Here is a 13,003-nt window from a genome sequence, read left to right as displayed (position 1 = left end):
AATCCGTGAATCAAGACCCTGCCTTTCCAAGTATGACTAATTCTATTGAAGAAAACTACAGTTAATATCACAGAAGAAACAAGATAAAACTGTGAAATGACAAAACGGTCACATTGTGGTACCAAAATGAGAACCTAGTGTTCACAATTTTCACTCCAAACATTTACAGAACAAGCAAAACAACAGAAAATGATGCATTTCCATACTTCTATTGGTATATTATCTGGCCCAACTAATTTACTATTCTTCATCGTTTTGAATGCTTACTTTATTTCTTTTGGATATATAAGTCTATAGAACATGTAATTTATATTTTCTTTAGAGTTACTAAGATGTGCCAACATGACACTTGTTTCTCTATCTTCATTGAATAACATCAAGAAGTATTCCTTCCATCTCTCCTCGCTCACCTCATTACACTTGGCTTAAGTCTTGTTTTTCTTTCTATTGTTTTAGCTAGTTTATATATATATATATATATATCTTTCTCCATCTTCTGTATCGAGTTGTTGACATAGATTCTCATAAGCTCTTAACCTTACTTCACTAATGGCCTTTTTGGCTTCTTTATTGGCCAAACTATATCCCTTTGGGTTTTCTTCATTAGGACACTTACGTAAAGTTATGCAGCAAGCTATCTTAGTTTTGATTTTCTCTTGCACCTCTTCATTTCACCACCGAGACTCTTTTAGATTTGAGATTTTTCCCTTTTGACTCTCCAAGAACCATCTTCACTATACTTCAAATAGTCATGGCTATTTCACTCCACATTTGGTTAGCCTCTCCTTCTACGATCTATTCCCTTATACACCACACTTTTTTGAAGATGATTTGTTTTTCACCTTTTAAATCCCACCATTCAATCCTTGGGTTTGTTTTGGTGTTATTTTTTCTCTTCCATTTTTTGATATGGATGTCAAGGGCCAAAACTCTATGTTAAGTATGCAAGCATTCTCCCGGTATAACCTTACAATCCTTACGGCATAACCACCATCTTGCCTAATAAAAAAGTAGTCTATTTGGGTGGTTGATACACCATCTTATGTGTGATCAAGTGTTGTTCTTGCTTTTTTAACCTAGTGTTGGCTATGATGAGCTCGTATGCCATGGAAAAATGGAAAAGCATGTTTCTTCTCTACCCACATGAGCATTTAAGTCACCTCCTATAACAATCCTGCAAAGTGAGGCATGTGTTCGGAAATTATACATATTTTATCGAATTCCCCTTTTGGGTGCCATTTGTTGATATAAATTCCAGAAACTTTAATGTGTATGGTATGCTTGAGGTGTGATGGTGAGATGAGATATCACGTGTATTCCACCATGTAGAAAATGTAAAATATCGATGGATGAATGTAGGGGGTGGCTTAAACATGGGGAGGTGGCAAGCTTAGCGTAACACCTTAGATAAACTAGAGCGATGGCATCATCTTCCATTAACATAGAAGGCGTCTTGCAATGTAAAGAATGAGGTGGCAATATTTAAATATAATATATTAAGCTACATCACAAGCCAGTAAAGAGATAGAGATTAAAGAGAATAAGCTAAATTCTAAAATTATTGCCACACACACATATATATAAGGGAACACAAACATGTGTGTTGGTGATGTAAGCAGCTGATTTTAAACTCAATTTTGAGGGACTAAATGAAGAAATACCTTAGCTATTTTAGATATGCTATTAAGCATAAAGAGGATTCTAATTGTATAAAAGTTATTAATTTTGGTTGAGATCTAAAGAGTTGGATTAAGAGCCTAATGAAGGGTAATCAGGATTAACTAAGCAAGACTAGTAAAGCCCTAGCTGTAAGAAACTTGTAGAGGTTTAGAGAGCTGAAGCAAGCAGAGCAGTTGGAAAGCCAAGTCAGGTGGATTCAGGTCTAGGTGGTAGTCAAAGATGAGAGAATGGTGGCAACAGCTTCTCATCTCAAGTAGGTGGCTAGGTTTGACTCAACAAAAGTGACCACATGTAGTGCTAGGGGCCAAGCAAGCTGCCACCCATCAGCTGCTTCAGCAGCTTGGAATGCCAATAAATAGGCCTTCCATCCATTTGGTTTCAACTTTCAACACAAAATGGTAGAGATAGAAGCTCTCCACAAGATAGAGAGAGGGAGGAAACGAGAGATGAAGGAGAGAAAAAAGTGAGGAAAAAGCTGAAGAAGAAAGGGAGCTGTTAGCATGTGCACTGCAGACTTTCTATTTTGAAGTGCAAACTAAATCTGAAGACATGCCATAAATGAAAGTATGTCTTCTACCTGGAAGCATGTGTGTTTGGGTATTATGATATCAAAGCATGTCATAGCATGTTCAATAGTATGTTCATGTAATAAAGCTATACATGAGATAAATAGAATGAGGATATAGTGATAAAATTCATACTTGACGCTATCTTGCCTTTGTGTATAGATGTGAGAAAAGTGAAACCCCTGATAATGAACGCTAGACTTGGGATCAGAATGGGAACTGAGGGACTAACCACATGTTAAGGTATCTAGCGGAAAGGCACCCTTCCAACTTCTTGTAGGAGGCCCGACCAGGGGCGAGGTACCACTGAAGAATACAATTGTTGGTATAGTCTAAAATCTGTGTGTGTGTGTGTGTTGGGGGGGGGGGGGGGGGGGGGGTGTTGAGGGTGTCAACCAAGAATAAGCCAGTTATGACAGTCTAGATGTAATTAACCATGATGATACGAAGATGAAACAAGAAATACCTTGTCAAGGAAATCTAGGAATCCAAATGAATAAAAGAAGAGGAATGGCTAAAATAACACTTAATTTCAAGTAAAAACAACATTAAACTGAAATAAATTACTGCAAGAAGCAACATTTTAGATACACAACCTGCCCAACTTCTACTGCTTGCAGTAACTTCTCCTCAGGGAGGAAATTGCAGTAACCCTGTGGTAAACAACTTTGCACTTGTCAGTGAGATGATAAAGGCAGGTGATAAGAACAAGTTCGCAACAAATAGATTTGTGGATACATAATTGTATCACATGCCACAATTTGAGTTTCAATGGCTGCATCTTCCAGTATTATTCCTGGAGATGTGATCATATAACATTCTTTGGTCCTGGTGATTGGTCTACCATTGCGCTACACCATGCTCTTGTGGATGAAAGAGTTCTTAGGAAAAAGCACTAGACAACACAGTAATGGTGTAAACTAATATATTGGAATGTTAGAGGTACTGGGAGGAAGAAAACCAAATCAAGAGAGGAGAGAGGGGATGGGATGAGCCAGGAAGATTGCCTTTTAGGATATGTTGTAATATGTTACAGAAGTGTGATTATAGGAGGCCTGATCCTCTCTCAAAGTACTAATGACTTGCCCTCTGGGGCCCGAGACAGGGAGGAGTTGATCTATGCTCTGAGAAATAGCACTGTCAACAACAATGCCTTCAAAGGATTGAGATTTTTTTCACTATTGCATCAAGTGATGATGCTAGGTTAGCTCCCAGATAAAGGCATGTCCTTGCAAAGTAGGGAACTGAAGTCTGTCTGAAAGACAAGTCTGTTTATCTCCTAATTGATCAAGAATGAGTGACCAGTTCCAAGGGGGCAGGTACCTAGAAACCTTAGGATCTAATCCAAAAGTCACCCAGGTTCTGCATGAAGAGAAGCCTTGGACCTTACCATAGCGTAGGTCTCAGCCAGTCATGTGGAGATGCACATGGAGAAACATCAAGCTCGCCTACAATCTCCAGTAAAACCAGGGGGTGCTAAATCCACCTACAAGTCCCAAGAGACGTTGACGAATATCCTTGCCAAATAATCAGGACAGAAATGCCACATGACAAGCCCAAAGGGGAATAGCATTATCATTTATTAAACGGAATATGTTGTGTGTCATGCATTTCTGGAATGTGCAATATAAAAGACAATGGAACATATAATTTCAATACAAATTAAAGTAATAATTAATGATCATTTCAAGAAGACAAAGACACTCCTGTCTAAAAATCTAAACCTGGGTCCTTTCAAAAAGATATGACCTAAAGGTAAAGGATTTTGAAGAAAAAAAAGTATCCAGCATCAAATCCAAATGTAACCAGGAGAAAAACAGTAGGTACCAGTCTATAGAAATTACTCATGAAAATGTCAACTACGAGATGGAACTCAACCATATTAATTATCTTCATTCACTATCGTCTCATGAAACTTTTACACATGAAGGTATTGAAACTTTATCTGATCATTCTGTCACTAGAGGGTTGTGTTAGGAAGGGCATCTAGCAAAAAAACAAAAAAATTGTCACTTTGTTATTTTGCATAGATTTGCATTGTCAATGTGACTTTTAAGAAGTCAACTGACATATGAATGTTGTGCCACTGACCCTAACTTAATTAGGATAAGGTGCAAGTAATAATGACGATAATGATGAACAACATGCATGAGATTTTACCAAATTGAATCACTAAAGGGCAGCCTATAAAAACTCAAATCTATGTAGGAATAGATGCAACATCAAATCCATGTAAGATATGTACATATACTTAAATATATATAGAAATAAGTATATATACCCTGCCTAATCCATGTAGGAATACATATGTTTCATGCTAAATCCATACAAGAATAGGTAGTATCTCTTCCCAAATCCATGTAGGAATCGGCATGTATGGATGTGTATAAATAAATATTTTTTCTATGATTGCACAAAATGGAATTTGAAATACTTGAGAAACAAAAAAATGTTCTCTCAAAACCTTTCTTTCTTAATTCCCTACATGCAAAATTGTTTGTCGTTAAACTGTACAGCTTAGAATATCAGAACAAGTCCTTTATTATTCCGGACATTTTTTCAATAGTAAAATTTAAAAACTTACTTTGAAAAATGCTATGGTTTTTGTTGATTGCTATAATTTGGGAGATTGATTGATTGGTAGCTAATTGATTACTTGATTTAGGGTGATTGATTAGCTAATTGTTAGGAGTTGATTATTAGGAAGGTTGACAGAATATTCTAGTTCTACAGCTGTATTATCTTTCCTGCTTTCATTATAAATAGAGTAGTAGATCAGAAGCAAAATATGCCCCTACAGTATTCCTCTAATTCTTCTTCTTCTCTTTTATAAACCTTTTTTCCTCTCTTTTCTCTCCATAAATTCTCTGTTTTTCAACTTGGTATCAGAGCCAGGTTCACTTGCATTAGAATGATCAGCAGGCTTGAGTTGTTGACATCAGCAATGACATCATGCTGATGTCAGCATATCATTGAGCTCCAGCAAGACCACCGGCCGCCTTCTTGTTAGAAATCCGAGAGATTACTGTCCATATTTGATTGATATGGGGATTGATTTCAGTTGATGTATCTTTCTATATTTCTAGGAGATTATATTTTGATTGTATTTGTAATTGTAGTTATAAATATTTCCTAATCTAGTTTAGGAAAGTGTCTAATTATGAAACTGCTTATATGTTAGAATAGGCTGTGTATATATTTCTTGTAACCTTTGAATGAAAGAGTGATTGGATTTCTCGTCATTTGGACACTTCTCTCTCGCCAGTGAGCAAATCCCCTCAATTTTTTAGGAGTTTCAGCCACCGTTCAACAATCAATTTGGCAGATTTCAGCTCAGTAGCAGAAAATCCTACTGAGTGTGATTTCTTCAAATCCGATTTTACGGTGATGATTTGACTTCAATATTGGTCCAATAGGTTCAACTGGCTCTGGAGTGTTGTTATCCATTGATTTGAATGAAGCCTTGATTGCATTGCAGCTCCATCTCCATTAGTGTGTGATAGTCATGATAAGTTGCTGGTTTATGGTCTATTCATGCTAAATCGGGTTCATACTTGTTCTTGAGAGTTGCCTCTTTCTGGAGCCAGTCTCTTTTGTGCACAACTCCTTTATTGAATTCAGATTCTTACAGTGTTGGTATTCACTCTCCTCTATGGACACATCGAAGGTTAGTGATGCTTCGCAATCCAGGGAAGGAAGTAGCTGGAGCAGGTCTGGGCTGCTAAATGATAGCCCGTCATTTCAAATCAGTCTTGTACAATTAGATGGGAGCAGCAACTATCTTCCTTGGTCCAAATCGTGTGTGCTGTTCATTGAAGCACGAGGACTATATGACTACCTAACAATAGAAATGAAGAAACCGACTAAGGATCCTCTAGCCATCAACAAGTGGGAAGCAGAGAATTCCTTGATCATGTATTGGCTTATTAACTCGATGCAGCCACATATAGCCTGTGGGTACATACTTTTGGATACTGCAGATAAGATTTGGAATGTTGTTTCATAAAATTACTCTCAAACAGGCAATGATGCTCGAGTATATATGAGCATCGGAAAAAGGTTCATGAGGCCACACAAGGTGAGATGACTATGGATAAAATACTTTGCTGAGTTGAATAGCTTGTGGCAAGAATAGGACTTTGACCAAGATTTTCAAGCAGAGGGCCCTAAAGACGCTGCCAAATTTCAGAAGCTCTTAGACAAAGAGTATATCTATGATTTTTGGGCTGGTCTCAATGTTGAGTAAGTATGATCAAATTAGGATCCAAGTTCTTGGCAAGGACCCATTTGCATCCTTGAGGCAAGCTCAATCTTATGTGCAGCAAGAGGAGAGCAGGAGGAATGCTATGTTGCAGTCCACTCTTCTAAAAGAACCAGTGATGGCTGTTAAACCTATCCAGCAAGATAACAAGCAAAGCCGTCTTAGTGAGCAGTTTTTAGGGGGGAAGGAGCACTTAAAAATGTGACTATTGAGGGAAGCCTAAACACACTAGAAGGGACTTGTTGGAAGCTTCATGACTGAACCAACTAGGGGATGTGGTGGCAGAAGAAGTCAACTTCCCAATCACAAGCACACAACAGAGGTTGACGATACCTCTCAAAAGGAGGAAAGTGATGTTGATTGTTTGATATTGTTATGGTTCAGTTTATTAGTTATTATTTGTTATTGTTATCATTGGTATGGAGGCCTGTTTGACCCTAATGAGCCTATGATTCATTAAAGGTTAGTACTGGTCAATGTTGCAGTGGGGGGGGGGTTTGTCATGGAGATGGTCATTTCTTTAAGCTGCTTATTTGCAAGGAGACTGTTTCCCCAACTTGAACCTATAACCTTCCAGTTACAGAAGAGCCACCTCACCATTATTACCACAAATCATTATAAATAATTATATGCACTATAACTGGATATTTTTCCAACCTTAAACTACATACTGCAAAATATATATTTTACATTCTAGTTTCTAAATTTTGTTAGGCTCAAAATGTCCCCACCACCTGCAAATTGTGGCCCGTGAATTCAAAAATTAATCAATGGCCAGTTCTGTGAGTATGCATACATTAGAAAGAACAGAGAATTCAGACTAGTATGGCTGCCAATCAATGCATTCTTCAGCTTTACATTAAAACGCTAATATGGCATTGAAATAGCATAAAAGTGATGCAATCAATCTGTAAGAGAAAAAAGACTCTCTGCCACCATCAGAAACATGCATAGATATTCTGAGACATGCAAGGATCTTCCACACCAGTGATTAAGGTCACATGAATAGCATAAAGAAAGAACAGAAATTTATGATTTTATTTACAACCTAATGTTCATAACAAAGTTGAGCACATTTGTGTTGAGCACGTTTGTCTTATTGAAAAAAAAAAATTAACACTTGCAGCTGAGTACAGATAAACTATACATATGCTTTCAGGAGTGCATAGTCAACTATTTGAGCATGACAATTAAGATAAGATCCACTAACTTCCTAAGAATGAAAGAAGGGTGAAGAGCGCCCACCTCTATCATCAAAATTGCACTGTCCGTACCAGCTAGCAACAAATCCAACTCAGACTCTTCCATCTCTTTTGTTGTTGGATTCACAATAAACTTATCATTAACAAGACCAATTCGAACTCCCGCAACAACTTTTGTATTTGGCACTTCAGAAAGTGCTCTGTGACATCAAGCAATTAGAACTTGAAAACAAATGTTTAACATCAAATGAGGCTGAATTTTCCTAAAGCTATCGCAGCAAAACCAATGATCAATTTGAAATCCTGAATTAACTTTTGAATTTGCTGCACTTCAAAAATCTGCTATGTTATATTGAAGTAACTAAACATGAAAACAAATATAATATATCAAACAAGTCTAAATGCCCCAAAGTTATTAAGGCAAAAGAAAATATCAAACTTACATTGCGATTCCTGCTGCAGTGACTGCCATGGAATCAGGAGAGTGCAAACCATCATAGCTCAAGACCTGGCACCATAACATGAGATCAGCAATTTCATTTCTTTTTTCCTCTCTTTTATTTGTATGTGTGTGCATGTGTTTCATTTTAATGTAGCAGCAATTCTTGTGGGAGTGAAAAATGAAGAAAGAAAGAAAGAAAGAAATCTTTAGTTTTATTTAATGTTTCCATGAAAAAAAAAAAACTAAGATTAATTTCGCTTCTTTATTCAAAATAAATCCCCTAAAAATTAATTGCTTAAGAAATCATGCCACTATGCAAATCATAGCTACTAAATCATCAATTTTTACAAATTAAATTTCAGTCAAATTTGAAGCACAATTGATACATGACCACACTTAAAACGGCATCCAATAAAAGGGTTATAACTAGGTTGTCCTTTATGTGCATGTATTAAATAAATGAAGTGAATAATTAGCCAAAGAAGAAGCTGAAGCAAAGAAATACTTTAAGGGATGTGCACAGAAATCATACCCAAGATAGTATCTGAGTTTCATGATAGAATCCCTTAAGCATGGTTGGACGCAGAGGCCTATCAATCAATCTACAAATAAGAACCTATACACAATAAAAAATACACTTAGACAACTAAATGACATATAAAGCTCTCGTAAACCTGTCATGTATCACATTTATCCAAAATAGCAAATACTGGCTTACTTGGAACCCTAGTTAAAGCAGGGCCTTTATATTCCGAACATAATATCAGTCAAATTTTAGGATATTAAAAGATGCTGAGAAAAATATATTATCCTATCCAATGTTCAAATAGGAAAGAGTAAATAAAGGATGCAGCAGGTAACAAGAAGTCCTGTTAAAAAGAAATCTTAGGATGTGTGTGTGTGTGTGAAATCCACAACTCACACCCAAACCTTGACACGCACCCTAGTCCACCACAAATTGGATTCTGTTGACTGTCACTTCATCCAAGTTTGTAAACTCATTGCACTAATCAACTATTGGTCCCAAGACTTTAACCTACATACTTCATCCAAGTTTGTAAACTCATTGCACTAATCAACTATTGGTCCCAAGACTTTAACCTACATGACCCAACAAGATACAAATTCTCACCTAGATTGCTTCAACAAAATCCTCAATAGATCAATAACCACTTGTGTCCATCACTCCAACCTCTACTTATCTTCTATGAGCCCCATATAACCACTATCATACCTAAAAACACCCACTGTATTTTTCTTAATCTTCCTCTGCCTCTTTTGCCAAAGACTTCATCCCTTCCATCCACTCTTTTCACAGAAGCCTCTATTGATCTTTTTTTCATATAAAAAAATCATTTTAGTCATGTCTAACACATTTTATTTTCAATAGCAGTCATTCTGACCTTATTACAAATAACTTTATTTCTAATTTTATCCTTCCTTGTATTGTTGCACATCCATCAACCATCATAACATTCTCACCTTCGGTAAACTCCTATTTTGCACATGTCGGTGCTTCACTGCTAAACATTTTGTGCCATACAACAAAACTAATCTTAGAGTAGTCTTATAAATTTTCTTTTTAATTTTAACAGAATTTTACTATCGCATAAAATGTCTGATAGACTTTTCAATTTTAATCTACCAGGCTTAATTCTATTGGTAACATCCTCATTAATCTACCCATTTTTTAGATGATTAACCCAAGACATCTAAGTTTATATTTTCTTGGGATGTCCTGATTCTACAGGAAGCATCTTCAACTTGGTTCTCAAAAAACCAACTCTAGGATCTGCTATCTCAATTGACAAAAAGAAGAAGAATAAACATGTCTTGAGTTCAAGTGAGAAAAATTTTCAAATGAAAAACAAAGGACTCTATTTTTCAGTTTTCAAATGATTATTTTAAGATGTTTCCCATTTTTTTTTAAAAAAAATCTTCTTTTCTAGCTCAACCAAAAACGATATTAACTGTACCTATATTAATATCAATATAAATAGTAAAAATATAAATTTTAAGATTGATTAACAATAACTAACAATATATGTTAAAAATAAAAACAATATTAGTATTTATAATACTAAACACATTGATAAATAGAAAAACTGAATAGCAATAAGTAATATTGTAATATGAGCAATAGCAAAAAAAATTCTTATTACTTATTAGAAATTGTAAAATAATAAAAAAAAATTAAAATTGGCTAATAACAAATAATATTATAATATTAACAATATCAACAATATTAGTATCATAAATAGTAAAAATATTAGAGTACACCATACTTGGCATCCCTGAGGTTTCATTAAATGACAGTTTGTAACCCCCACATTTTGGAAATCATATCAACCTCTCCTCCAATAAACGAACATTAAAAAATTTGTGCAAGTATGTAAAATGTCAAAAGTACCCTGTGTGACGTAAATATCTAACAGCAAGAGGGTAAGTTGATACAACTTTTGGACAATAGGTGTAGACAGTATAATATCTTAAAAATGAGGGGTGCTCCCTATATTTATACCTAACCCCAAGAGTCCAAGGTGTATTTTACCCAAAATATTAATAACAAAAATGTAATTATTATAAATTTCTAAAATTGTGGAACAAATAAAATTAACATCAATACCATTAATGATTTTTACTGATATTACAATATTAGCAATATCAAGAATACTATATTTATAATGGTAAACAAAACATTATCAATCTAATTTATTCACAATCTTAAATATTATAATATTACTACTAAATTATTTCAACAATACATTATTGTATTAGAAGGTCACAAGTTTGAGTGTTGAAAATTGCCTCTTTGCAAAGCAAAAATAAGATTGAGTACAAGAACAATCAGCCACCAACCCCTGCAAAGCAGGAAGTTTTATTTATTTATAGTATTAATTTTATAACAAATAACAATATAATTATTAATATTTTAATATTATGATCATATTATTAATAACATGATATTAGATTATATAACATTGAAAACATTATGTACAACCATTTTGAACATTTTTCAGTTTTCAACATAAAAAAATAATTTTCTCATTCAAGAATGTAACACATTTTGTAAATTTTTTTGTCCGAAAGAAACTAGCTAATGAAGTGAAAAACTAAAGATAGAAAATAAGAAAATGTTTTCTATAACTAAACAGACAGTTGAAGATTTATGCACAATGAAAGAGTCTAGCTAAGATCTAAACCAGCAATTTGTAGAAAAGAAGCTCTTGGACTAGAGTATGCTTCACCAAATACTGTACCACAAATGATCTTAATGTGAAAGACACATTCCCCAACCTCCATCCTTCAACAACAGAATGAACAGCCAGTTGTGCCTACCATTCACCCCACTGAAACAACCAAGCATCTACCTCCATTGTTAGCTAGGCACCTAAAATCTCAATTCACCATTCCCCTACTCTATAAATAACCTCCATCCTTCAACAAGCAGCACCCAACAGCAAGAACTATTCCTCAATCAACCAATTGATTTGTGTATCTCTATGCATCATTCCACCACAACAATAATCCCTCGCCATTGTCCACCAAATGAAGAATGTCTTTCACCCCACTAAAAGATATTCTTTCTTCTCAAGTGAAATCTTGAAACTTGAGCATGCCTCATTTCTCTTTTTAGTTCATGGAATAGTAGGCACACGGTTATATGTATTATGCAAGTCACAAATTTATACCTGTAGACTAACCACCATAAGCATATATTCCCATAATATACCTAAGGCTTTGATTGGAGAGGGGTAGGGTAGAGGACAAAATGGTACATAAACGAAATAAAATGGATCAGTAAAGAAAGTAACGTAAGATTGTACTCTCACCTTGTTTGGGAAGAATGTAGCAAAAAAAGAGCAGAAAATAACTCCATTTTGTTTCGATAGAGAATGGAAGGGACGAAATAGTAAAGTAATAAAACAAAGTGATAATTATACCCCTGATCACTTTCAAAATAAATCACAACATACAAAATATGTTTTTTCTTTTTGCATTGTATGGGAAAAATCTAATTTTGGATGAGCTTTTGATTGTGTTCTAGATATATATACATATTATTTTGAGTATTTACATAAAATATATCGTGTTAAATTATAATATTTTGAGCTTTGGTTTGTATTATATGATTTTTTTTAGACTAAGGATGACACCGGGTTTAGACAAAAATGATAAGGGTAAAATAGTAAAAACAATAAAATTATTTATTAATGTGTTTCCTCCCCCTCCCTACACCTGAAATTACTGTGTAAGGAAAACTGTGATATCGGAGGCTATCATACCCTCACTTCCCCTTCCATTAAATTATGAAAATCAAGGAATAGCACTCCCCTACCCCCTCTATACCTTCTGTCCAATCAAGGGGTAAATGGAATGGAAAATAACACCATGTGAAAAAAAAAAAAAGGAGAAAATCATTAAATCCCAAAGTTGCCAGAAGAACTAAGTTTCTTTAGGTCCAAATAAAAGTAATTCATACCTCATGATCTTTTGTCCTTCCTTCCCGTTTGAAAAAACCCCCACTGAAATAGCAGACAGCCGCACAAAGGTAAGCTTTCTTAATTACAGTTTAATAAACGAAGTTACAGAAGAAAAACATTTTAAGTCATACCTTGTTCGACCTGCCGCTGAAAAACGCTCTTGATAATGTACAGAAAGAGGGAAAAAATCAGCAGGCTCACTCGGAACATCGGCCAAACAAACAGATGTATAGACAATCTAAAAGAACAAACACATACTCATTATTTTTTTATGAGCAACAGCACCAAATGGAATAGTAGAATTCACACCCCAACAGTTTAAAATTCAAGAACCCATTGATGCAGCAATACACATAGTACAACGCTGA

At 35.0% G+C, this 13,003-nt stretch overlaps 1 protein-coding gene across 2 annotated transcripts in view; it reads right to left on the bottom strand.

The window, feature by feature from the left end:
- LOC127806013 (probable polyribonucleotide nucleotidyltransferase 1, chloroplastic) overlaps window positions 1-13,003 on the bottom strand; it is a 78,062-nt gene that overhangs the window by 44,411 nt on the left and 20,648 nt on the right. The window contains exons 3-8 of one of the 2 annotated variants that reach the window (XM_052342951.1): window positions 12,767-12,873; window positions 12,635-12,677; window positions 8,684-8,767; window positions 8,153-8,217; window positions 7,753-7,909; window positions 2,843-2,899 (exon numbers count right to left, since the gene is read on the bottom strand). In XM_052342951.1, coding sequence (XP_052198911.1) covers window positions 2,843-2,899; window positions 7,753-7,909; window positions 8,153-8,217; window positions 8,684-8,767; window positions 12,635-12,677; window positions 12,767-12,873 — 513 coding nt within the window. The remainder of the gene's footprint in view (window positions 1-2,842; window positions 2,900-7,752; window positions 7,910-8,152; window positions 8,218-8,683; window positions 8,768-12,634; window positions 12,678-12,766; window positions 12,874-13,003) is intronic. The other variant, XM_052342952.1, reaches the window with a different exon arrangement.

This window comes from Diospyros lotus, chromosome 7 (assembly GCF_014633365.1).
Source record: "Diospyros lotus cultivar Yz01 chromosome 7, ASM1463336v1, whole genome shotgun sequence".
In the NCBI taxonomy this organism is placed as follows: domain Eukaryota; kingdom Viridiplantae; phylum Streptophyta; class Magnoliopsida; order Ericales; family Ebenaceae; genus Diospyros; species Diospyros lotus.
This window is presented reverse-complemented; position numbering and strand designations above follow the sequence as displayed.